Here is a 26,958-nt window from a genome sequence, read left to right as displayed (position 1 = left end):
ATTAAAGGGTAATCTAAATGTGAAAGTTGTATATATGCTTATATTTCAAACAGACATGTCCAATTTTGTTCTATGACGATGAACAGACTTAAGAAATGAATGAATATCTAGTCTATCTAGTTATCAGGAAATATAGTAAAATGTGGCCGTACACAGAACACACACTATACATGACCATAGATAAGGTCGTGAAAATGCTCGTTCGAAATGCCAGGGCAAGTTGTATCAACCGAGGATTAATCTCGTATATGAAAATTGATCGATTAATTTTATTTACGCACTCAAGTATTACACGGTTGTGTAAATATCTAAATTTGCCCTATTAATGTTCAGCCGAATCCTGCAGCTTGTAAGCAAGAATACCTCTCAAGTAAAAAACCATAAATGTCCTAGTAATCTTAGTTCACGTAAGTGTTCTATTTATTCTATTGAACGCAAACCATTACTTATTGGATAGAATAAATATAACGATGAACTGGCTCTTTTAACCTATTTGAATACACAAATTAAAGCCCACTTTTATTTAACATTATCGCTATATAAATTGTCAATTGAAAAACCCGAGTATCAAAACATTCCACACGCTACTTTTAATGTTAGAACTCAATCCCCGAAAATAAGATTTTTTTTTTTTTCATTTCCATATAATTTAACTTACTCCCACCAGGTTGCACCAACGGTAATAGTTATAAAAGATTAGTTTGTAAAACGAAACTCGGAACTTCGATGAACTACAACTTTTACATCACGTCATGCGTGATTATAGAATTAAATTGGTTAAAAATTACGTATACTAAAACAAATCATTTGTGTACATTATTTTATTTCAAGTGCACTAGTTCCAAGTTCTTTTTGCTACTACTGCCTTAAAATGAAGAAGAAAAAAAAAACAATGGTACTTAATAAATGCATGGACAAGCTGCCTTGTGCTTTTATCAAGGTATTAGAGATTCTAGAGCTTGTCTGTTGTACTTTTACCTAAAGGTACAAAAAAGAAATCCCATTCACACCTTGTAGCAGGTTCTGGAAAGATACTTCTCCATTACAAGGAAATAAGCTTTGTTTAATTTTAAATAGAATAAAAGCAGTAGAAATATCAACACTTGAAATGCAAAAAGAAAAGTACGACAACCGAAATATAAGAGGTAGTTATTTACATAGGGGAGAGTATATATCCACTACCAAATATTACAGAATACTGGAAGCTTTTATTTCTTATTTATTTATTTATATTATTATTATTTGTAGTAGTAGTATTTTGGTACAAAGCATTGCGGCCAAAATCTCGCGAAAGAAAATCTCATTATAACAATTTTTTACATTCAAAATACCGCTGTATATACTGTGTATAGCCTTACTATGTATATACTGTATTAAATATAGTACATACAGTGAAATATCTATTAATGGACACTTCAATAGTACTTTCTTGTTCCGGCAACAATATATACATTATTACTGGCCAGATCCATCTGTTTTACGGACATGAACAGTCATTTTTTTAACCCTAATATTTTACTGAAGTATCTTCTTAATAGGTAGAGCGTATTCTCAATTCAAACGTATTTAGCACAGAAAACCCCTTCTGTAACTTGGAAATAACCTGAGACAGTAGAGAGAACATTCATTTCAAATGGTTTAGCCGTTTCCCTGTGATGATGACATAGACAATGTCGATTTGAATGTGGAGAAAAAATATATAAATTGCCCCCATAAAAGCCGTTTCCCCCCATAAAAGCTGAAGTCTAGAAAACGTTGGAATACATGTTCGCTTATTTTTAATAAGGAGTTTATATACGGAGTTTCATCTTTGTAACTTAAGGAATTCGTGAGATACTAGATCTTTGGCACAAAATTTGGATTAGCAGTTCACACTAACCAAACAATTTAATTAAAATGGATTCGATCAGGGACCTCATTTACGGCGGGATTATATATCAATATTATAATAAGGAAGTTACAAAATACGTGCAATTCTACTCAGATAGGAGAATCTTGTCCCCATTCCCACTTACAAGCAAAAACCTGAAATGCCGCTGGTGGATTCGATGTATAAGATTTTCCTTAATTTGGGTTTATTTTAGATTACATATTTATTCATTTTGAGCCTGTCAATTTTTTAAGCATCTAGTGTTTAAAGTACTACTTAAGTATTTCCTCTTCTTTTACTATTATTTTGATCCCAGAAACTCATATTATATATATATATATATATATATATATATATGGTGGTCCATTTTAATCTTTCCACGGAAATATATCGAAAACGATTGAACATAAATGAACTGAATAAAACTCAAATAGGAAATACCATGGGGAAAATCGAATGGTGATGTCGCTGTGTCCCCCAGGGCCGCTCTTCAAGGGAGCCCGGGGCCCAACTTTAAAATTTTAAATAGAAATATGGGGCGAGTGACATCTCAATTCGATAGATCTTTAAATACTAAAAAGCGTTGTGACAAAAGATTGTTCATATGGGTCACCGTTTACAAAATGGCTGCCAAGACATGGTGTCTGTATCAGATAAAACGTCCAGTACCACTAATATGAAAACGGTTGAAGATAATAACGGATGAACAGAATAAAACTCCTATAGGACATCACAGAGGGTATTTATCATTCCACGGCTCGAAAATGTTGCAACGGGAGAGAAGATGATTAGAGTAAAAGTGCCATAATGCAAAGGAGGAAATCTAATTCTTAGAAAATCATCGGTCCAACATTAAGTGGGTGAAGCGGGACAGGAAGGAACGGTGAAATTGCAAACAAGAACCTAGTTTTTGCAAATTGTATCTACACAACAAAATTACCTGAAATGTGTTTTTGTAAGAGATAGATGTCTGTAATGGGAAAAGTAGGTAAAATTCTTCTTAAATGGTACCTTCCATTTTGACTGCAGGCAATGATTTGTGCTAAAATGAATCAACTGAAATGCAAAACCAATTTGTCAAGCAATGCAATTTTAGAACAATGTATACAAACGTTGGTTTTGCTCAAAAGTAGTCTGCACAACATTGGTTCATTACAGTACCAGTCACTTGTACACCCAAGTGTTTTAGACAAACCATACCTATTGCAAGTAAAATTGGGTTCTCATTTGAAATTTTACCATTCATTCCCGCATCAACCACTTACGGAGGGAGATCGGAAAGATAATTTTCTAAGAATTAGATTTCTTCTTTAGCATTATGTCACTTATACTTTAATAATCTTTTTCTCCATTGGATTATTCTCGAGGCATGGAATGATAAATACCCTCTGTGATTTCCTATAGTAGTTTTATTCTGTTCATCCGTTATTATCTTCAACCGTTTTCATACGCGTATTAGTGGTACTGGACGTTTTTTCCGATACAGACACCATGTCTTGGCGGCCATTTTGAAAACGGTGACCCATATGAACAATCTTTTGCCACAACGCTGTTTAGTATATGAAGATGTATCGAACAAGGTATCACTTGACCCATATTTTCCTTTAAAAGATTCTAAGTTGGGCCTGGCTCCCATGAAAGGCGGCCCTGGAGGCACCGCGACAACATTATTCGATTTGTCCCATGGCTTTTCTCTGAGTTTTTGTTTGGTTTATTTATGTTCAACCGTTTTCATATTAGTGCTGCTGGACGTTTATCTGATACAGGTAACATATATTGGCGGCCATTTTGAATACGGTGACCGATATGAAAAATCTTTTGCCACATCGCTTTTTAGTTTTTAAAGATCTATCGAATGAGGTGTCACTCGCCCAATGTTTCCATTTAAAATTTTAAAGTTGGTCCACGGGCCCCCTTTGAAGAGCGGCCCTGGAGCGCACCGCGACATCACCATTCGATTTTCCCCATGGTATTTCCTATTTGAGTTTTTGTTCAGTTCATTTATGTTCAACCGTTTTCGAGATATTTCCGTGGAAAGATTAAAATGGGCCACTCTGCATATATATATATATATATATATATATATATATATATATATATATAGGGTCGAAGGTAACAACACCGAAAAACTTTTGGAGGTAATTCCTTATATGAAATGAAAGACAAAAGTTCTAATAGACATGGGTCGAAAAACGTCTCCTCTCAGTTATGAACCACCGAAAATTTGAAAACTCAGGTTTTAAAACGCCCTATAGGATCTATCTCAAGTGGTTTAAGGAATTACACATGAACTAGTATGCGCTCTATCTAAATATCCATATTTTACCATCCTCCGTTATCGTCGAAACGAACTGTAAAAAGGAAGTTGAGGTATAGGTATACTCCTTTAAGTACTAATGATGCGTTCGTTTCGCTGGTACCGGTGAATTCTGAAACATGGATATTTAGACAGAACTCATACTAGTTCCTGCGTAATTCCTTAAAATGCTTGGGATAGACCCTATAGTTTCTAAGTTAGGGCGTTTTGAAACGTGACTTTTCGAATATTCGGCGGTTCATAACTCTGAAAGGAGACGTTTTTCGACCCATGTTTATTATAACTCTTTCTTTCATTTCATATAAGGAATCATCTCCCAAAATTTTTCAGCGTTGTCACTTTCCACCCTTGGCTAAAGAGCTTTTGTGCGGTTAAGTTTCAGTCAAGCGAAATCTTGACCCACGAGATTCTGAGCGGCAATGCTTCGGCCGCGAGATTTTGTCCGTATTGTCCGAGGTTAATATATGGAAAGATACCAAGAAGATATTTTTCTTCCCAAAAGGAAATATGTGATACCGATGTTGAATAAAACATAAGATAAAAGATTGGCTGGTTAATCTAGAGTTTAACGTTCTTTTCAGCATCGAAGTTACATGAGTCGTGGACCTACTGTTTAATAAGGGAACCGAGTTACATAAAGAAATAGCGTCATGGTCTCCCGCGCCCCACTGTGCTCTCATAAATGACTTCCCAGCACAATCAACTTGACCGCATGCTGAGAAGGGATCCATGGATATCCCAGTCAACCCAGTTCGCCCGACCTCGCATGGGGATTAAGAAAAAAATTCAAGGTCAGGTTCTTTTTAATCAGCGTTGTACATTATTTACAAAAGAGAAAAAAATACGGATAATTAGAATTATTACAACTCTACCACCTGCAAAAATTTCCTTTCAAACCACCTTTAGTCCCTACACTTTGGTCATTTTCAACAAAACCAAAAATATAACGAATATTGGTATGTTTTAATTGAAGAACACTAGCAGCAAGATTAAAATCGTCGTTTCCTGATGGTAGACACTTATTATTATTTGCTGAACAAAGCAATATATTTACTTTAAAACACTAAATACTTGTGATAGTTTCGCCAACTAACTTTTTGTCTTCATCAGACACTATGATCATTGAAAATATTAAAATAATACTAAAAACAACTAATTCAACATATAGAACACGTATTTAAAATTTAAAGCTGTACTAATCTTTGCGTTTCAATAATATGATGAAATATTCTTTAACTTCTCATCAATATTTCAGACGCAATACACGAATGACTTTCGTCAGGATTAAATCTACGCTAAATTATGAAAACGTAGATTTTTCACACACTAAAATACAACACTTTATAGTAGCAATAACCAATCCTTAAAATCAAAGTAGTCCAGTATTTTCAGTACTAGATGAAAACACTATATTATCATATTTATATCTATTTCTTATATATTGTATATAATAACTAAACAGAGCACTATTTTAGTATATATTATATTTCAATTATCTTTACCCGTTTTCTGACTAATCTTTAAAAAAAATGAAATCTTTCAGTTTAACGTCCCAGGATTATGCTCTTTAGGCTAAGGGAGACTATGATTAAGGCAAGTGAATGGCGATGGAAGAATTGGTGGAATGAGAAAGTGGAAGGAAACGGGAGTACCCAGAGAAAAGCCATGTACATGATGTTGCCCACCACAAACTTACTTAACCATGCACCAGAGGTAAGCGCTCTACCACGGAGACACCATATTCCCTGACTAATCTTGAAGAATTCGTTAGACAATGTATTCGTTTCTTCCACAATAATGTCGTAGAAACTTCTATACGTGTAAATACGATGTAATCTTCGAAACAATATTTTAAGGCATACTACACCCGAACCAAGAATCTAGGGCTCAATGCCGATAAAGAAAACCTAGATGAAGAATGGACTAACAAGAATAAAAATTTTATTAACAATTAAAAAATCGCTTCTTACATAAATTTGTATAATAGGCTTAATCATATCATTACGTAATTTGCACACATATATTTGACATATAATTGATATTACCATTTAAGTTATTAATATTTCTATAAGGAATTTTATTATACAGAAAGCATTAAAATATCTTGTATACAAAAAGTTATAATTTGGATAGTTTGTTATTGCAACACTGATTCTAAGATTACATCGTATTTAAACGAATAGAAGTTGCCGTGGGAGAAACGGATGAATTATTTAACGAATTCTTCAAAATTAGTCAGAAGACAACTTAATACATCGAGTGTTTTAAAAATGGCGCCCATGAACTACAAAGAACTATTCTACAAGCTATTATAAAGATGAAAATATATTTGTGTATCTTTCGGGCCCTCGTCTGGAGACGCGAATTGCACTATGGGGTTGCAACGTCGCAGATGAAGAACCATAGAGTAGATCTACTAATCCATCAAATAGTTACATCAATTCTTCCCAGATGCCAATTAAAGCTGATAGACGTTGACACTAGAACCACCTGCTAGTGTAACAATGGAATAACTGCTTAATGGATTCAAAGAACAAAGCTAATGGTTCCAAGTTAATGTGCGACGATGCCACATTGTGAAATTTTTTAATCCTCACAGCAGCTGAAGGAAGCCCAAGAGGTTATTCTATTATTCTTAGAACACCCGATATATGAAAGAGACATAAAACACGTTAATACAGTGTTTTTGACTTTTGATGAAAAACAGTACTACTTCTGTAATGAGGAATTGGTTATTGCTGCTGAATTGTTATATTCTAGCTAGAGTCTAACTTTTTACAATTTAGCTTGGATTTCTGAAATATAGATGAGAATCAATAAGTATTGGATCATCATTATTGGAGCACAGAAGGTAGTATAGCGTTAAATTTTAATACTGGAAAGCCTACTCTAGTCTGAACCTGTGACAACGACTTTTATTATATCTGGTGCAAAGGACAGTGTTGTAACCGACTGACAGTGTTTCTTAGAACGATACTTCTAAGTATAGGTTTTGTAACCACTGAAACTTACCAATAACAATAACACCTTCTCTGCTGTTGTTTCGAGAGCGTTTTAGAATTAGATCTCCATCCTCGTCCACCTGTGGACCCACTTCTTCCTCCGGAAACGCTTCATGATCTTCTGGATACGTGAAAGTGAATCTCGACAATACATCTGTAAAACAGGAACAAATGATGATTCTTAACAACAGGTTTTCCTTCCCTTCTGATCAAACAAACATATGAAAAAATAACTATTCCAGTTGAATTTATAATAAGATTACGAACACCATCCAAAGCAGATTTAGAGAAAACACGGGATTTCAACATATCTTAAAGCCAGTTTCGAAATCTATTTTTAGCAAATGAATTGTACAGTTACGTTTAATAGACTACAGTATACTCTATTCAACTTTAACAGAAAAATAATTTTATTACTCATTTAATTTTATTTATTTATTTTTTAAGGTTTCTTTACGTAGTGTTAAAGTGTATCTTATTGATTATTTATAAAGTGAAAGAAACGTTTACTTCTTGAGTAACTTTTGTATTTACGCAAGACTTTTACTACTGAAACGCTCATTTAATTTATAAGCTGTTTTTAGTAACAGGTTTTCTCTACGCAGAAATAATGTGCAACCAATTGTTTATTTGCATAGTATTTTTTTATTTATTTATTTTTTATTATTTATTATCTCAGTGCTTGTTGTTTTTCGAGTGAACCTTAAGAACTACATCAGTAAGCATTTTGATTTCTGCACGTCCAATGACAGAACAAACAATTATTTCACACATAATTTAAACGATATAAAAGAAATTGTAAACATTCTATATTTCATGTAGGAGCGGTATCTCCGTAAGGTGTGCAATAGGAATGAGTAGATGCTCTGAAGCAATGCGCAGGAATACATTTCAGAGGAAGCTTGGAGGAAGGGAAACATTTTTTTCATAGCTTCAGAAACTTTTAGTTTGGTAATACTGTGAAACCTCTACTAACGGACACCTCTGTAAAGCGGACACCTCTCATAACGGACATATTTTGTAATCCCCAAACACTGTAATAGGAAAAAACATGTTGACAAACCTCTCTAAAGCGGACACTCTCTAGTACGGACACGGACAGTCTTTTCTGTCTCCTATAGGTATTATTTACCTCCATATTACGGACACTTTATCTAGAAACATGTTGAAAAGTACAGAAAAAATACATTTTCAGAAATGCATACATGTATCACCAAGGAAGCATTGTAATAACATTTTTCCTCGTCAACTGGCTGTTCAGAAACTCAGATGAAGCGTCTTTGTATAACAACACCCTCATATCCTTTGCTTGCATTCCACTCCCACCCAACCTGTTTTAGAATCAAAAGTGATTGACAGTTGCCTGCCATTTGGGATGACACGTCATTCTACTGTTTCGGTGGAATCAAGCAGAAGACATGTTTGGTATTTTTTCTCCGCGTATATGCATATTGTCTTAGTGCCTCTATTTGTAGACGAAAATCTTTTTAAGTCATTCTGCATCGAATAAGCAATAAGGTGTAAGTTGTTGTGAGCTTTCGAAATGCCACGAGAAGCGCTAATGTTAAAATCGAATTGATTGACTTTTCGAAGAACACTGAGGTGTGCGAAGGATAGCTGAAAATTTTTGTATCAGTAAAACACAAGCAACTGAGATATTATAAAACCAAGACAAGTTAAGTTAATAAAGTTGTGGTGTGAAAATGACAATGAAAATAGTGTCTCATTGCTTTGAACAAAGTTGGTGTGCAAGTGAATGTTTTTATAGAGTACGGAATGAAAAAAAATCCTGTGTTAGGGTCGATGCTAAAAGCTAAGAATTTGGAGGTAGCAACAGAAATGAATGTTTCAGATTTCAAGGTCTCGAACGAATGATTAGAGAAGTTTCGGATTAGACACAAAATTTCTTTCAAAGCGATTTGTGGAGAATCCGCAGATGTCGACATGCCCACAGTCATAGAACGGTTTGATAAATTACTTCAATAGTTTGTAATTACATATCACCTTATTTACTAATTTACGTAAGAAAATATCGAAACCTCTCTTAAGACGGACACTTCTCTATAGCGGACAATTTTTGATTCCCCACGGCTGTCCGCTTTAGAGAGGTTTCACTGTATATCATTAGCTTCATCGTGAGTAATTAATACTGAACTGTATAGCAGAGATATATATTTCAAGATTTCATGTGTAAATTCAAATGAAATACAGTTAAAAATAAAATAGAATAGTTACGTTATTGGTTTCAGCACAGTACTTGTATTCATTATATATATGTATATACGAAAAATCCAGTCACATTCTACAGTAGAACTACTTTACGTCATTACAATATTGACGCTGGACTAGAAAGCTCAACCTCCGACAATCCCCTTACCGTTGAATTAATACAAAATGCACTAAGCTGCACATATTTAAAAAGTACTAGTAGGAGTCTACCTTGTCTATTATATCTTTAAGAGTTTTCCAGAGCGGTTTCAGGTCATTTAAATTGTGACCTTTCTCAACGATTGAGGTTACTAACATGAAGTTTTACATTATGAAAACATCTTGCTCTTTAGATACAAGGGTTCTAAAAATTTAAAACTGTTGTAAACTTGCAGTTTTCGTAGAAAAGAATTCTTTTAGACTGGAGATCTCACATTTTTTTAAAAACAGGAACTCTAACAGGAATCTATATAAAGACGAAAGAATAAACTTGTCTTCTTAATACGGACGTTCCTTTTTCTAAACTATTACATGTGTAGCCAAATGGTGCAAACATCCTCGGGTAAGGCTTCAAAGAAGAGGATTTAATAAGAACACAAACTAAAAAAAAGGTAATAACTGTAAAGACAAAAACACTCTTTCTCATTAAGCCTAGGACTATTGTGTAGACTTTAATAATAATAATAAAAAGAAATCCTGAGATAATTAGGACGTACGCGAAATCATTTGCGATTGTAAACAAAAGGAAAACAAAACGAGGATTAAGAAACACTCAGGAATGTCATAAACACACTAGAAATTCTTATAAATCAAGGTATGGCGAGATTGCATGCTAGCGTAAAGTGTTCAACATGACAGCGACTCTCTCCAGTTACTTATAGAGTACTTATTAACATTTCCTCACATATGTTCATTCTTACATCAATATAAATTCATCGCTGCATCGCTGGTGTTCCACAAATATAGTATAGTTTATTGTGAAATTGCTTACATTTTGTATTATATACAGTGCGTTTACAAAGTTGCTCGGCAACGAATTAAGGCAAAGAGATCTATAGAAACACTCCACTACAGTAAATGTTCAAAATGGTTTATTTTAGCTTAAAGGCACAGGCCATTCTTCTACACATTTTCGCAAACATTCCAAGTAAAAATTGGTGATCGATAAATTATATGTACCATAGATGTGACAGCATCTCACAGTACTTTAATAGTTTTAGGTCGATTTTGATCCTGTTCAATGAATTGAACCCTTTTTCAATGAATAGTGAGTGTTTCACATGTTCTGTACACCCGCATGAAACACGTTAAAAAAAAAAATGTTGCTCCATTGTTAATATTGTAACACACACTTGTGTTAGCCGATGATTAGCAGAACAAAACTCGAGCAACAACTGGTTACGGGTGTTGCCGAGTGCATGTAAGTAAAAATTTTATCATGATAATTTCAAAGTTTGTTTTTCATTGTTTTCAGGAATTGCATAATGTAGACAGACCCTTAACACACCTTTTGATGCACTGAAACATCAGGAGGGTTGCCAATTCAGAGTGTTAATTTATGAAAACTACGATTTCCCTAGTTCCCCCTTACAGAGGCTTCGTCCGATTAGTTATCGGTGGAAATGAAAAATTCTTTTTTCTGCTCCATAGTTTCCAAGCTACTCCAACTAAACAAACTGAAAATTAATGACAGAACATCCATACGTATGAGTTATGAGTCATTTTACATGTTTTGCAACAAAAAAAAAAAAAAATAAATAAATAAATAAATAAATAAATAAATAATAATAATAATAATAATAATAATAATAATTTACACCTTCGGTTACATTTGGCAACACTGTGTGTTTCCTAGTGTAGTTCAATCGTTGCTTCCTAGTTTAAAAATATATCATGAACAAGGCTTCATTCTGGTATAACCGTTATTTGTGTATCACTTCAGGTTCAAAAGTTCTACTATCCCAAACTCCGGGTTGCATTGTATATTGGACACCCTGTATTACTCGACTGTATTGGAGCGCTTCCTTACGTATAAACTGATTAACCTTGAATCTGGTAAAACGAAGCTCAAGGAGAATCCATATACTTACTGGCTTTATGTACGCTGGGAGCTGAAGAGGAATCCCGCTCAGTGAATGGATGGATTTCTGATGTGACGGTATATTCCGTGCGGTCTTCCATCTGCAAACAAAATTCTGGAATTAACTTTCATTTTACACTCTAACATTTTTTTTTTTTTTTAATTCTACTCAAACGGTTTAATAAATGTGTAATAGAACGTGATGAAACTTTCTTACTAGTTAAAAACTTACATACTTTCCAAAGTTTCTAATATTATTTCGTTGTTAACAGATCCTCATTTTAAAGTCGAATTCACGTGAAGAGAATTAAGACATATTTTTGCGATTTTGCAGGGACGTACTTCATCATTTGGTGAAATTACATTCATATCAAATTCATCAAACTTGAATTTATTTCTCGTGTAAGACTATTTAATCTTCCACGTGTCTGGGAACAGATCCTACAAATTATTGTATTATGCTCTTAGGTAAATAAACTTCCTTGTACTCTCAGCTCCTGATCCTCTCAAGAACAACATTTCACTTTGAATGTCTGAGTCCTCTCTGGGACCGTGTTCACACACAGGTGTGACACAAATCGGAATCCATTACGATTATATTGGATTAATAATTCCATAACCTGTAAGCATACGGTTTGCAACGCTTTCAGCATCAGTTTCACTGGTTCTCACGAACAGTTCGCCCAGCCACTTGCAAGTCATCTTTAAGACAATAGACGTTTTGTTCTCGAATCATGGAAATATACAAGCCCCTGTGTTCACAAACAAAATTGTGTTTCATTAGAAACATGTTACTTAGTTTACCTATGTCGTACAAAAGCTGAATTCTTATTGGCAGTAGTCAACGAAAGTCAACCAAGTGCTTTATAGAAACTAACTAATTGTAGCGTTTCTACAAGCGCGCACTGAAACGTCTTGTGTAAACAGGGAAATGATATTAATCTACAATTTTAGCAAAACAGAAGACCGATTCCATTTCAAATCGTCCAGGCAAAATACAATTGGCCCCCATCATAGTCTCAGATTTCATTTATTTTTTTATGGGATCTATGCAATATTATTAGACCCATATTTTTTCTTTTTGCTGAAAAAAGTTTCTCCTTCGATATACAGCCTTCCAAAATGGCGGCCTTCCTCTCAGATTGGTCGTAAAACTGAAAAACATGTCAAATTAAAAGTTTTATTGTAGAGGAACGAGTGTACTTAGTAACATAACCGCAATAGTAGGAAGAATATAAAGTAATATGTTTCAGTGGAGGGGCAAAGTTCGTCTGTTGGTTCAATAGGAATCGCGCAATGTTGCGAACTTTGGTGAGAATTTTGCTAACTTCAAACACTTTTATTTCTGTCCTCACGAGCCATATCAACCATCTGCTTCTACCATCGAAATTACTCGATAAGGTCTCTTGAAAATGTAAAGGACTTACGTTTCTGATTATTACATATAGTATAATGCAGGGTTGGCAAAAACCATGGTTTTTATTAAAAAAACCAAAAAAACCGGTTTTTTTGGTTTAAACCAGGTTTTTTTGGTTTAAACCAGGTTTGTATGGTTTATATAATTTGCTCTATATATTCATATCATATATGGACAGAAATAAGTTTGTTTCGCCTTAATGTTATTATGCAACAACCGGGCTATGCTGGAAGGGGTCACATAAGCTTAAAGCGGAATAAAAACCGCTTCTCGAGTTACATCCGAGAGAAATTGTCCTCCATTTGAACTCGGAACCAGGACTAAATGGCCACAAATGCGATACGTCTGCCGACTCACTCACGAAGGAATCCTGATAAAAATACGTTGTACTGATCTTTACATGCTTCTTAATATAACTGTCAAGAGTCATTTTAGAAGGACAAAAAGATAAACAGTTGCACAAGTGAAAACATTATACAGAATTACATATGGACAATTTCAAAGTACTGCGGAGTACAGGAGAACTAATTTAGTTCAAGTTAGTTAACAACGACTTTTATTGGTCCAAATTAAAGAAATACGACTTAATTTGCATATAAGCAAGAAAAGTGAATAAAGGTACGAATTATTTGAGTCCACTTTGGCTCAGACTCATTTATACATAAATAGATACCAAAGATACTTCTCCTTTTACTAAATGCCTCTCGTGGGGTCTGTATGACCCCCCCCACACACACACACAAAGTACGGCATTTCGATGTATTTTATCAATAGTAAACATTGAAACGAAACAATATTTAGAATTTTTCTTTGATTGCAATTACATAACAATAACAACTACAAAAAATCACAAAACAAACATTTATAAACTTATGCAAAAAAAAAAAAAAAAGTTGCTTTTGTAGTATAATCTTTTTGAGTAATGAATGGGGAATTTAGGTCTGAATATAATACGAATAATATACGAGAGTGAAACGTGCTAACCCACAAATGTGTGTTCATCAAGATTTTACAAACACTTACACTTTTACGAACATTTTTCGTTTTTTGGTTTAAACCACTTGGTTTTTTTGAAAAAACCAGCTGGTTTAAACCTTGGTTTAAACCATGGTTTAAACCACCTTGGTTTAAACCAGCCAACCCTGGTATAATGATAAGCTGAAAATTTCATAAAGACACCATGTTTGGTCGCCATTTTCTCAAAAACCTCACCACTTAAAAATCTGAATTTTTTACAACTATTGGAGAAGTACCTAAGTATTTAATATCCGTTAACTGCTCATGAGGCTGCAGCCCCTAACGTTCGCAATAAATTACTGAAATTTCGATCACGGAAAGGCACTTTCCTTATCACTAATATTCTTAGTGCTGTCCTCGTTGACCTGATTTTTACTGAATTAATACAAATGTTTTCATTTTTCTCCATAACACTGATTCCATGGATTCTCTCTCTCAGTTACTTCTTTATCAAACAGAATGGCATAACTAAATTCAAACGTATCGAGATATCTGCAAGTAAATAGTAGTAAAACATGAGTTTTCCCTCCCTCTGAGTTCCTAATTTGAACATTTTAGGGCCTGATCTTTTTATACTCTTTGTTACGAAAGTTCCAGAATCATCAAACTTATTGTAAATGTAAAATACAATGTACTTTGATTGCAATTCTAAAGATCAACATATTCAATCATTCACTAAACGGGTTAGAAATCTACACAGTAGTGATCTTTTCTTGTGTTCTGCAGTGATTATCAAAATTGTTAGAAACTGGATACCTAAAGAGGAGCACTAGAGAGAAATGCGCTTAGAATCAGTAAAATGAAGACAAAATAATTACATTGTCATTCAGCAAAAATGTGATGGAAAATACAAGAATAAGGCAGAACGAAGATAAAGTGGTAATGACAAAAAGTTCATACACTTGAGATCAATACTATAGAAAAATGCAGGAATGTAGGTAGATGTCAAGAGCAGAATTAGCAGCATCTGAACAAAATGGAGAGAAGTGCCAAGTCTTGTGTGGTCGTAGGGTACCAATACACCTTAAATTAGATGGGTTAGAAATCACTTTCAGTGAAATTTAGCACATTGTCAAACATTTCTGCTATCTATTAAATTTGATTTCAAATTCAAAATAATTTATTTATAGACACATTACAAGAATTTTTGTAATTTCATAAATCTTTAGGGCATTAAAATTAGTGTTTCTCAGCCAAACATACATACAAATAATTGTAAAAATAAAACAAGGTGGCTACTAAAATTCCAAAATGAAATTTCGTGACTTTTTCTTTGCCAAATCATAAAATTTCCTAACATTTTCAAGAGCGAATTTGGGCACGAATTAGGCCGAATTTTTATGCATGCGATAGAAACATACTTTGCTTGCGATTTGGTAGCGTCTAAAGCCGACTATAGACATTTTTGGTGGTGAATTTTGACGTTTTATAGAACAAAATTTTCCAATCTGTACTTACATTTGTACAGTTTAAAAAATTCTTGACCAAAAAGATAAATTTCGTGACTCTCATGACCGTTTTCTGATTTCGTGACCGATATACACCCTGTAAAAGAAAACGAATTATATATATGCATCACGTTTTAATTTAGAGTTACTGTCTCTACTGTGAAATTCGCCTTACTAGCTCAAAACCTGAAAATGTTTATATTACGCCATTTCCTCTGGGTCCAACTTCAACTATACACAAAGAGGGAAAATATGCACGACTAAATCAAGAGCCGGAGACCCGGGTTCGAATCTTAGTCCAGTCGTGCAGTTCTTTAACTCATTGTACATCATGATGCAACTATTCACAATTCCAAATTGTAAATAGTGTACGTTAATTGTTGTGTCTTATAGAACACGGTAGACAATTTATTTTTACTCAATTCGTACTAATACAAAATGACATACATATATTTTTTAACCATTGTTGCGTAAAACGCCAATGGGCCAATATATTACAAGTAACCTAATGAACTGTGGTTACCATCTTTTTTCCTTTTTCTTACAAGGAAGTCCCAATCTTTTACATATGTTCTAATTTAGTTCTATACCTATCTACGAAAAGAAAAGAAAACTTTAACTCACATTACAAATTCTTGTATATTAGACTGTTATTTTCCTGAATGCTTTAAATTAGTGAAAGTAGTACATATAATGAAAAAAGAAAATAAGTCTTCTCTTGATAACTATAGACCAATTTCACTGGTTCCAGTCATATCTAAAGTTTTTGAGATTGTTTTGAATGAGCAGATTGTTGACTATTTTGAACATAATAATTTATTTAGTAATTCTCAATTTGGCTATAGATCCGGACTAGGAACTGTTAAGGCTGCCGTCTCATTTTTGGTAAATTGTATTTCTGGGTCGGACAGTAAAAACTTTGTTCATGTATAACTATATGATCTATCGAAAGCATTTGATACGGTGTCTCATGATATTTTGTTGCAAAAACTAGAATTCTATGGTTTTGATAATGCAGCTCTGTCACTTCTTCATTCGTATTTAAATGAACGATATCAGAGAGTTGTTTATGAAGGGGAAGAGTAATCTGCTGCCTGTTAGATACGGAGTACCTCAGGGATCTAGTCTTGGTCCGATTCTTTTTATTATTTATATCAATAACCTCCCATACAACGTCGCTTCACCCTTCGTTAACTGTTACTTATTTGCTGATGATCTCAATATTTGTGTTAACTCACGACAAAAAGACTCAGTTCAGTCTATATTAAACATCACCTCAGATATTATTAAAGACTGGTGTACTTCCAACTTGCTTTGTATTAACTCTGATAAGATCAAAGACTTGGTGCTTACCTACAATAACAAAAATTTGAATGCAGAACTTAAAAAATATTCCGCTCCTTTTTTTGGGGTTTTTAATTGATAATCATTTGAACTGGAACGACCATATCCTTAAGGTGGAATCTAGAGCTAGTAAAGGAGTTTATCTAATTCGTAGATTAAGATTGTGCGTAAGTTTAAAGGTACTTAAAACTGTTTATTATGCGCAAATTCACAGTCATTTAAGTTATGGAACGATACTTGGAACTTTGGGGTCATCAGTTCTCCATTAAAAGCATATTGAAAATACAAAAGATATGTGTAAGATTAATGCTCGGTCTCCCTAGTCGTGCACATTGTAGGTCAAGCTTCGTTAAATTAGGAATTATGACAGTACCTGCAATTTTCATATACCAATGTTTGCTTTACATTAAGGAAAACAATCATATTTACAATGAGTTAGGGTACTCTCATACTTATCAAACTAGAAACAGGATCCGTTTAGGATTATTTAGGTGTGAATATAGTAAGAAACAAAAGACCTTTTACTATATGTCAGTTAAATTTTATAATTTCCTACCTATATTTCTAAGAGAACTTCCATTTCTGGCTTTTAAAAAGAAGTACAGAAATTACTTATTAATAATTGTATATATAGTGTTGAAGAATTTTTTGAACTCAAAATTGATATTTAAAATATTAGCGTCTGTTATGCAGTGATCTTTGTTTATATTATGGTATGTTATATATGTAACTTTAAAATTTTCAACTTCTATTTCTGACGATTGTAATACATCTGATGTTCTCAGATATTTCTGCAATAAAATTTTTTTATTTATTCAAAACTTCCATCTTAAATGTTGTGCTAGTGTATGTAGCTGATCATTAACAGATAATAACATCAACTTTTCGTTTTAACAATAACAATGGAAAGTTGCGAAAACCCTTAATAAATATTACAAATACGTCTAATAACATTGAAAGAGTAATATATGAAATATTTGAATCGCGAAATAACGCGAATGTGAGTAATTTCTAACAGACTTACATCTAACTTTACCTAATACAGGAATAAAATCGCGAAATATCATTATTCTGTTAAAAATCTGGTGTCTTAAGAACTGAAAAATGTAAAGAACATGGAAAGAATTTAACACTAGGGGCTAATGAAAGCTTCTCTAGCAGGCATTCTGACAAGATCGTTGTGAAAAATCTGTGTGCATTTGAAATTCGTCGTCTGAGATTCAACATCACATATCACCAATTTTGAAGAATCTTGAGTTTTTGATGCCAGTATAGGATGGCGCACAATCAGGATAAGTAGTACACCTATATCACGACTAATGACTCTGTTAATTCCTCAAAGTAATACCGTATATATTGAGACTGAAGCTAGTTTTTAAACAGTTTTTTGCCTTACCTGTAAAATTGGTGAAATATTAATTAAGCGGTATTGAATCTCAGACGACGAATTGCTTCTTTACGCTATTCAACCAAATTATTACCTGCCTCAACCGAAGACTATGAAAGAATTTTCACGAGGTGCAATAGTGAGGTGGCAATTAGAATGTAAAATCGGAGCAAAATGTAGAAGCACAGAAGCACTAACCATTTTGTTCTTCGAGAAGTCTGGATAAAAGTCTGTTCAGTACGAAGGTTTTTTTTTTTTTTTTTTTTTTTAAAAAAAAGTTGCAATTTGTGCTTCTGAATGTTTCTTCGGGTAAGATTACTAGAGCCTGTCTATTCCACCCGTGCCCTTGGAAAACATGCGAACTACACTTCGGCCCCACCCCCGTCAGCCTCTGGCGAATGAAACTCTTCCTTTGCTTAGGGAAAAGTGAATGACCTCAGCTGTGTTGCCAATTTGTCATTAAATCGTTTGGTGTTAACGAGTGAAGATTGTAGGCTACTTAGAGTGGTTAATAAGACAAAGCACAATGAAGTCCGTGAAATAATTCATTGTGGCAAGGCTTTCGCATCCAACAATTGAAAGATCTCGGCCGCAGCAACTTGTCCTTCCTCTTGCGAGGGAGGTACGGGAAATAACATATCGACAGCAGCGCCAGAAGGGGCACGGTTGAAATAAAAAGGCTATACGAATAGTCCCTACAGCCTTTAGCACATCATACTTCCATACAGTGTAATTTTATTCCATTTACCTCTCAAATTACACAAGAATCAATTACTCTTATGTAGCATCAACTCATTTCTCCTGTAAACCTTGTATCTTTTACTTATTTTTGGCCCCCGACATCTAGACATAACCCTAGAACTGAAACGCCCTAATGTCAAACCATTACACGGGGTATACTAGGGTTAAAATTAATCCGGTATCATGTTTCTCGCACTACACTATCCTCAATCATGCGTATACCCATCGTCGCTGACGCGCTTACTCCCTCTGGACGTACTCGTGTTCAGCTTCTTGCTGTGATCCTCTTAGCGCGCTTGGATAGTATTCTCGCTTTTAGCGGCCATCTAACACACGAAGTTTTTTTTCCGCAGATGTGCGAATCAGACTGCAAGCATATAATCAATCTGTACGCAATTTTTGGGCGTACGCCCGGGTAATATTAGTTCACCACGTCTTAACCAATAATCTCAAGCAAGGAGTCGATTTTTTTTTTTAGCAGCTTAATCTACACTTGCACTACTCTTCTTTGGATTGTTTTACATGCAATTTTAGTAATCTATATTCTTAATCTGCACCATGATTGAATGAAAAACTAAATTTCTGGTACTCAGCCAAATCACGGTAATACTAAACGCAAACTTGCAAAACGAGATACCTTCAAGAAATGCTTTTTCTCCTATTGTGCACACATTGTAACACCATCAAACACTACTAACTTCTTACAGTCTTCACTTGGTCATACAGTATATCATTACATGCCTTCAATGTGTGAATGAGATTTCGGTATAATTTACACACAATTATTTAGGATGTTTTATTCAGGATTTTGCCAAAAATTTTTGTTTCCGAATTTATGATTTTCTACATGCGCCAAGTGACCAATTGTGCGAAACTACGTACTCCGTCCGTACGGAACACTTCTCGATAGATTTCTTCTTCTTTTGAGGACAACTTATGTTCACTCCCCTAGGGCCACAGGACTAGTGTTGTAAAGTTTCCGGAAAGTTTGAACCTGCTGGTAAAAAACTTTTTTTTTTAAGGGGGGGGTTCCTTCCGGAAAATAACAAAAATCTTTGTATTAGGTTAGTTTTATTAGTAATAGGACTTTTTTTTTTCGAACGCGTGAAAAATGTAAGTTGAGAAATTTCAATATAGCGAATATATATATATATATATATATATACTAGCAGCGTTCACCCCGCTTCGCTGCGGTCACCCCGGAACGCAATAAACTTTGTTACTTAGATAATTTTTACTTTTTCGCTTTCAAGTGATATGATAAAAACCATAGAAGATTGCAGTAAATGTTAACATTATATCGCCTGTCATTTATGTTAACCCGCCCCGCTTCGCTGCGGTCACCCCCGAACGCAATAAACTTTGTTACTTAGATAATTTTTACTTTTTCGCTTTCAAGTGATATGATAAAAACCATTATAACGCCTGTCATGTATGTTAACCCGCCGAGTGACACGGTCATGCGGGTTGCATATAAATACGTTAATTTTTATACCTATGATGAACTAACAAAGGATTTGTACGTAATGGACACCTGAATGGTCAATTATCTCAAGACACTGGTAATTGAAAATTAAAGTGATATGATAAAAACCATCTAGGGTCCAAATCCTAATAACCCCCCAAAAATAAAAGAAATTGGTTCAGCCGTATTAGCGTGATGAGCGGACAAAGGAATATATATATAAAAGTATTCGAAAATAAAATTGTTGTATTATTCTTGAAAATTAATAGTCTGCACGTCTACCACCCAGCATTTCTTTTGATAGATATGTATAGGCCTATATTATTTATCATATGTAAATGAATATATTTGTAATTTAAAAGCTCTTGAACTACCAGACTGATCTCAATAAAAACTTTCAACATAGATGAATTTAGGGTCTGCCGGATGGATTTTAGCATTTCACTTTGAAGGTGCAACTTGGAGGAAGGAAGTGCGGATATATATTGAAAATTACCGATCTTGGTGTCGAACCCATAGTCTTCGGGGTTGCTGAAATAGACAGTGACATTTCTGATGAAGCTCAAATACAAATTCATCTCTGCAACTTAGGGGAAGGAGAAGGGAAGGTATATAAAAAAAATGGAAAGTAGCCAGGGCCGGTGCTAGCACTTTTGCCGCCCTGGGCGGTACTTTCACATGCCGCCCCTTTAATCCGCAAACTTTATTTGGACAGAAGACGTTCACGTGTCACGAAAAAGTATATGCCTCATTTAAAAACATGTACGAAATGGAAAAGAAAAAAAAAACAATTTTTCTCAAATGCTTACATAATATTTAAACGACTTCATACATGACACAATATTCAGTATGCTCGATTTCGCTGTATATCTGTCATGTACAGCAGCGCATACAGAAATTGAAATAAAAGAAGTATGCTTTAGTCACGATTAAGAATTTTAATTTTTAAGTTTATTTTATACCAAAAGGTGTTTCCAATATAGTGTGCAGCATGAAGATAATATACTAAATCAGATATTAAGGCAAAACTAAGTCATTAGCCTAAAGCTTATAATGTACTAGAACACAATAGACAGACAAATTTAACACACCTTAATTGAAAGAAATTTTTCTTGTTTGATATGAGCAAATTCCTTTATCACATTCGTGTAGTCCAATGTTGCAGCCAATTCTTGTACTGTTGATATCATTGGTAGACTACTCAAGCGTGTTTCAGACGTGAAAGAACATGTAATTTTTAATAAGCTTAAGTTTCGAAAAACTTCTTTCTCCACTTGCCACTGTTACCGGTAAGGTTAACAAAATCCTAAGTGCAACACTGGCATTGGGAGCAAAGTCATGTTTCTTAATTAATTTATTATTAATTATTCGTGTGTTAAAATGTTGGCAAGTTCAGTACACTTTTCAGACAAAAGTTCAGGTGGCATATCTTTAAAATTACTTATATCGTAAAGAAAATCGAAATACTCGCTGTGATGCTTAAGTTACTTAAACCTTTCTCTTAAAGCTAACAAAATCACGTCTAGAACTTTGTAATAAAAATCGATCTTGTATCTTGTTTGTGGATCTTCAATAGCTTCATCCTCTGCCTCGTACTGAAACTGTCTCTTCTTTCGACTTCGAGTTTGCACTGTATTACCTATCCGTTGATCATCCACACTGTTGCCACACTTGGTACAATTGTACCAAATTCAGCCCTTTTTGTCATTCATCGGCCCGTTGGTACCACGCTGGCATGTTCAGCCCCTTTTGTGAAAAAAAATTGTACAATTCTACCCAATTCAGCACCATTTAATAATACTTGTCATATTTTCAAAAATTTCAGTAAGAATTTCCCTATATCTATTTCTTTTGATGTCTTTCAGGGAATGTTCTAGGACCCTGGACCTGTTTTACATTATTTTTTTTAACAAATGTCAGTTTACTTACCTTATATTCTTCTTACATTCTATTATTCTCCTTCGGTCGTGAAATAAGCAAAACTAAGATGCAATAATTTATATTTTAATATTTTATTATAACGTACTATTTACACACAAACTCGGAGATGATTGTTTTCTTCCTCGTTTTATATATGTTTTTCATATATGGTCATAATACCGTTTTAATTTATTGGTCACTTTGAAATAAAGGCGCGTTTGATTTCCTTACACTACGTACGGAAAATGATAACTCTTTTCCCCTAATTTGCGGGCCTCTGTTATACTTCTACATGCAAGAAAAGTTTCATCTACTTCCAAGGTTGTTCGGGTTCCTCCTATTTGGATGTTTTTAAAAAGTAATTTTTTAAAAGAGTACTTTCTTGATTTGCGCTCTTGGAAAACGGTGGGTGGTAGTGTTCTAGAACTTCACCTCTTTTAGTTTCGTGTTATAGAGCCATGTATTACATTGGTATAAAATAATGAATTCAGCCCTTTTTGTTTCAATTTGGTACTATTTTTCAGCCCACTCCAGAGATAGGACTGTGGCAACACTGATCATCCATATCTAAAGCTGATGTCAACTCCATCGCTGCATCCAACACATGAGAATCAATGCTTTGGAAACTTTGGTTACTATGTTTATGTGGAGTAAAAAGACATACCAGATAACGAGTAAGCAAAGGAAAGTAGCCACGCAGCTGGTTTGCTATACACAGCATCGTGGGTGACCATTCTATCTGTTCTATTGTCGTTACTTATTTGAAGTAAAGCATCATAAACCTCCCCCATTTGATATCTAAGTTGAGTCAGAGCACTAATTCGGCTCTCCCACCTTATGGCGCTTAATGGTTTTAAACTGAGACTGTTAATATGTTTCTAAGTAGCCATAAACTTTTTTAACTATACAAGAAATGAAACGGTGTATTGAGATGCTCTGGCTGCGTCGTTGAGACAAGATTTAGTGAATGATTGCCGCAACGAGCATAGAAGGCTCGGGAATTTATTTCCAAAATTCTCTTCTGAATACCTGAATGTTTGCCTTTCATATTGAAACCATTGTCGTATCCTTGGCCCCTCATGTCTTCGATAGGAATGTTCATTTCATTTAGCTGTTTAATTATTACTTCTGTGAGTCCTAGACTAGTGATGTCTGTTACCGGTACGAAACCAAGAAAGTGTTCACAAGTTTTTACAAAGCGTTCTCCATTACTGTATGTAATTTGTTCAAAACGAACGATTATTGTTATTTGCTCAGTAAATTTGTTAACAACTCGCTGCTAGAACCTAAATATCTCTAGAAACTGTAGTCCAGAACGGCCTGCCTCAAGTGGGAGTGTACCTTTTGAATACCTGAAGTGGAGCGTTAGAACATTGATGAATAGAAAAAAATATAAAAGAAGCCTTGATAGTCCTATCCACCCTAGCTGAAAATCTTATCTACGCCACTGCAAGGGAAATATTGAACGAGATACCTGTGGCTAGTAGTTTGATAATTGAAAATGAAGGAGAATGTTCCGAATTTCCTAAATGAATATTATCTCGAATGTGAGTGAAGTAAGTTCAATTAAATTCTCAGGTGAACACAATTTTATTTCTCCATGTGGGCCTATTACGAAGCATATATTTTGATAGTATACTTTTCCTTTTCAAATTTTGCAGCCCATTAGACTTGCCGCTAGTGTTGTAAATAGAAAAAAAAACGGTTCGTATTTTTTCAGAAATGTACGTTTTTTTTTTTAGAAAAAAAACATTGCCTCTCGTTTTTTTTTCTAAATTTCGTTTTTTTTCAAATAGTCATTTGTAATGCATCTTACGTCTATTTAAGTATGAAATATTTTTATGTAGGTGTAATCACCGTAAAATGCAACATAAATTAAACGCTAGATACTGATACGCTACAAATATTTTACAATTTACATAAATACCATACCTATTAACAATTCTGGTTTCAGCAGTTTTCATCAATATCAACTAAGAAATAAAAGTAGAAATGGAATTTTGTTTTTTCGTGAATGCAGGCCTTTAATAAGTACGAAAATAATGTCACGAACAGTATAAAATTCCAATAATTTGACTAAAGATAAAAACTAATACTAATTTGCCTAATAGTATTTTTCTAAATGTCATATATAAGTAATTTGTCGACTAGATATATATGATATGCAGAGCCGGCTCTACCACATATGCAGTGGCGTATTTACGATTTTGTTTCGGGAGAGGCTTTGCTAACTTTCGGGGGCATTTGCCTGAAAATGTGAAAATTCTGCAAGATATTTCATATACTTTACTATAGTAAGATTTCGGGGGGGAGGGGCTTAAGCCCGGAAGCCCCCCAAAATACGCCACTGTATATATGCAACACGTGCATTTGCGTGGAACGGCAAGCTTGGATGGTCCGACAAAGTCTGTTATAAGTATATTATTTAAATTAAATATTTCTTGTTGGAAACAGACTTCATGATGATGATAGTTACATTTACTAAGCTGACCTTTTATTTGAATACAACATTCATAAATTATGTTTAGGTTGCATTAGTTTAAGGTCACATGGACAATGCTAAAGCAAATGGTCGAATAAATCCGAGCACAAATTGCTTGATTGTTGTCAAATGCAAGAATTCAATTCTCGAATATTAGTGAATATCTGTTCCATTTAGTAAGTTATCACAGTTTTGATATGAAAGTAATCTTGTTTTTGTCAAAAGCAAGTTCCTTATCATTGAAGATAGAAACAAGTTCTTTTTTAAAAAAAATGTTAGAAGATGTAGAAGAAAAATCAAGAAATAAAGATAAAAGAGCTAGTTGCACTGGAATTGCAAACTGATACATCGAGATTGAAGCTCGATAGAGAATTCTATAAAAAGGATTACCATCTTTCCTCTGCAGGTGTGTTTGCTTTATCTTTCACATAATAGATTAACATTTAAAGAAAAAAAACAGACACAATGGAATTGCATTTTTAGTAAGTATTTAAGCCTTTCTGAGCGCGACTGCACTTACCCTCACCTTTGTTGTTCATGCTGGAGTAGCATACTTAAAATCATGACTTCTAAGATTTGTTCTTTCTGGAGAAAGGAGGAGGCGACAAATTATGCCATTGCACGAGGCGACAAATTGACTAGGACCTGAATATAGGATGACTCAATTTGAAGTAATGCAGGGTGTTTCAAAATTAATATTAGGGTTTTGAAACTTTGTAGTATCTATTACAATTAACTTACAATTATAAATATTATATCAAATGAAAGAGCAACTCAAACAGTTTTGTACGCACGCATGTACATGCGTTGTTTCTTTTGTCTGCCGTTACAAAGAGCAAGTAGCAAAGATGGAGACTAGAGAGCAGAAAGCTTTTTGTTTTAATAAAGACAGAACCTGTACAGTGCAACCGTCTGTGTGAAGAGTATTAAGGAGACGCTTGCAACTACGTCTATATTGTTTGCAGTTGCTACAGGTCTAAAGCATACAGACTACGGTTTACGTGCCAATTTTGCAAGTGGAATATTATTGCATAACAATGAAGATTTTCTGGATCGTGTCGTCTTCAGTGATAAATCGACTTTTCACCTAAGAGCTAATGTGAACACTCATAATGTTTGCATCTGACCGTCAGCAAATCCTCAGGAGATGGTACAATTGAAACGAAACTCCCCTAAATTGAATGTGTTTTGTGCCATATGGCGGAAAGTTTATGGGCCTTTCTCGCCTATCGACTAGATGTGTGCCGTGTGATGAATGAATCTCACATTGAACACTTGTAGCAAAAACTGTTTGAGGTGCTCTTTTACTTGATGCATTGCTTATAATTGTACGTAAAATGTAATAAGTACTACGAAGACTTAAAACCCCAAAATTTATTTTGAAACACCCTACATTTCTCACCAACAGTGTTGGAACTAAGATGTAAAAAGGAGAGAAAATTTTCCTTATAAAGTTATTGTTTACAACGATATTATTATTAGTCGAGACTATAACTACAACAACAACACGAGTTAGTAGTCAAAAAATGTAATCAAATGTATACTCGGTGGCCCAGGTGGCCAAAGTGGCACACACAGGTGTATCACTTGTTTAATCCGCTCAAGTGTGGACACTAATTAAGATATCGGGATATTATTCTTGCAAAATGTGGTTAGTTTATAGTTTATCATATTAATTTCTTTTTCTTCTGGTGTCGAATTTCTTTCTCAAATTTCACCCCAGTCAAAAATTCGAGAATTTTCTAATTTCGAATTTCCTTTACTTTTTTCCCCTGTAGCTTCCTTCGTTGTAGAAAGACATCCTTAAGACTTGCCAGGTAGATACCTCGGGTGGATACCTAACTGTTGACATCAATTGGACGGGCCTGCGCGCAGTGTTGCCATTTAGGAAAATTAAAATTATCCTATATTTGGGCAAAAAATTAGAAATTTTTGTTTATAAATCCGTACCTGTACGTCCGAGTGCAAGTCAACTTACGCCAATCGAACATTTGTCCTTACTTAACAAACGAAAGTACAGATCGTTACAATGGGGTAATTAGGGGGCGCACGTAAAATTCGTATTTAGGTTCTAGCCCTTGATTTTTCTAGTTTTCCCTTACTTTCCTGTTTACCGTAATATATTTTTGGTAATTAGAAGCTTTGTTCCTTAAATATCGCCATAATACTTGTAGGATATATTAGTGGTATACCAATGTTTGATTTAAGATAGTTTGCGTCTGTCTGGTAGCAGTGTTGCCAGCTACAGAATATTTTAATT

The 26,958-nt window shown here is 34.3% G+C and overlaps 1 protein-coding gene across 1 annotated transcript in view; it reads right to left on the bottom strand.

The window, feature by feature from the left end:
- LOC145680624 (methyltransferase-like protein 22) overlaps positions 1-19,775 on the bottom strand; it is a 35,664-nt gene extending 15,889 nt beyond the window's left edge. The window contains exons 1-3 of the mRNA XM_081751310.1: positions 19,469-19,775; positions 11,488-11,578; positions 7,200-7,343 (exon numbers count right to left, since the gene is read on the bottom strand). Coding sequence (XP_081607436.1) covers positions 7,200-7,343; positions 11,488-11,578 — 235 coding nt within the window. The 5' untranslated portion in view covers positions 19,469-19,775. The remainder of the gene's footprint in view (positions 1-7,199; positions 7,344-11,487; positions 11,579-19,468) is intronic.
- Between the last annotated feature and the right edge of the window lie 7,183 nt (positions 19,776-26,958).

This window comes from Thermobia domestica, chromosome 3 (genome assembly GCF_964235325.1).
Source record: "Thermobia domestica chromosome 3, izTheDome1.hap1.1, whole genome shotgun sequence".
Classification (NCBI taxonomy): domain Eukaryota; kingdom Metazoa; phylum Arthropoda; class Insecta; order Zygentoma; family Lepismatidae; genus Thermobia; species Thermobia domestica.
Note: the sequence above shows the minus strand (reverse complement) of the source record. Positions and strands in the feature narration are given on the sequence as shown.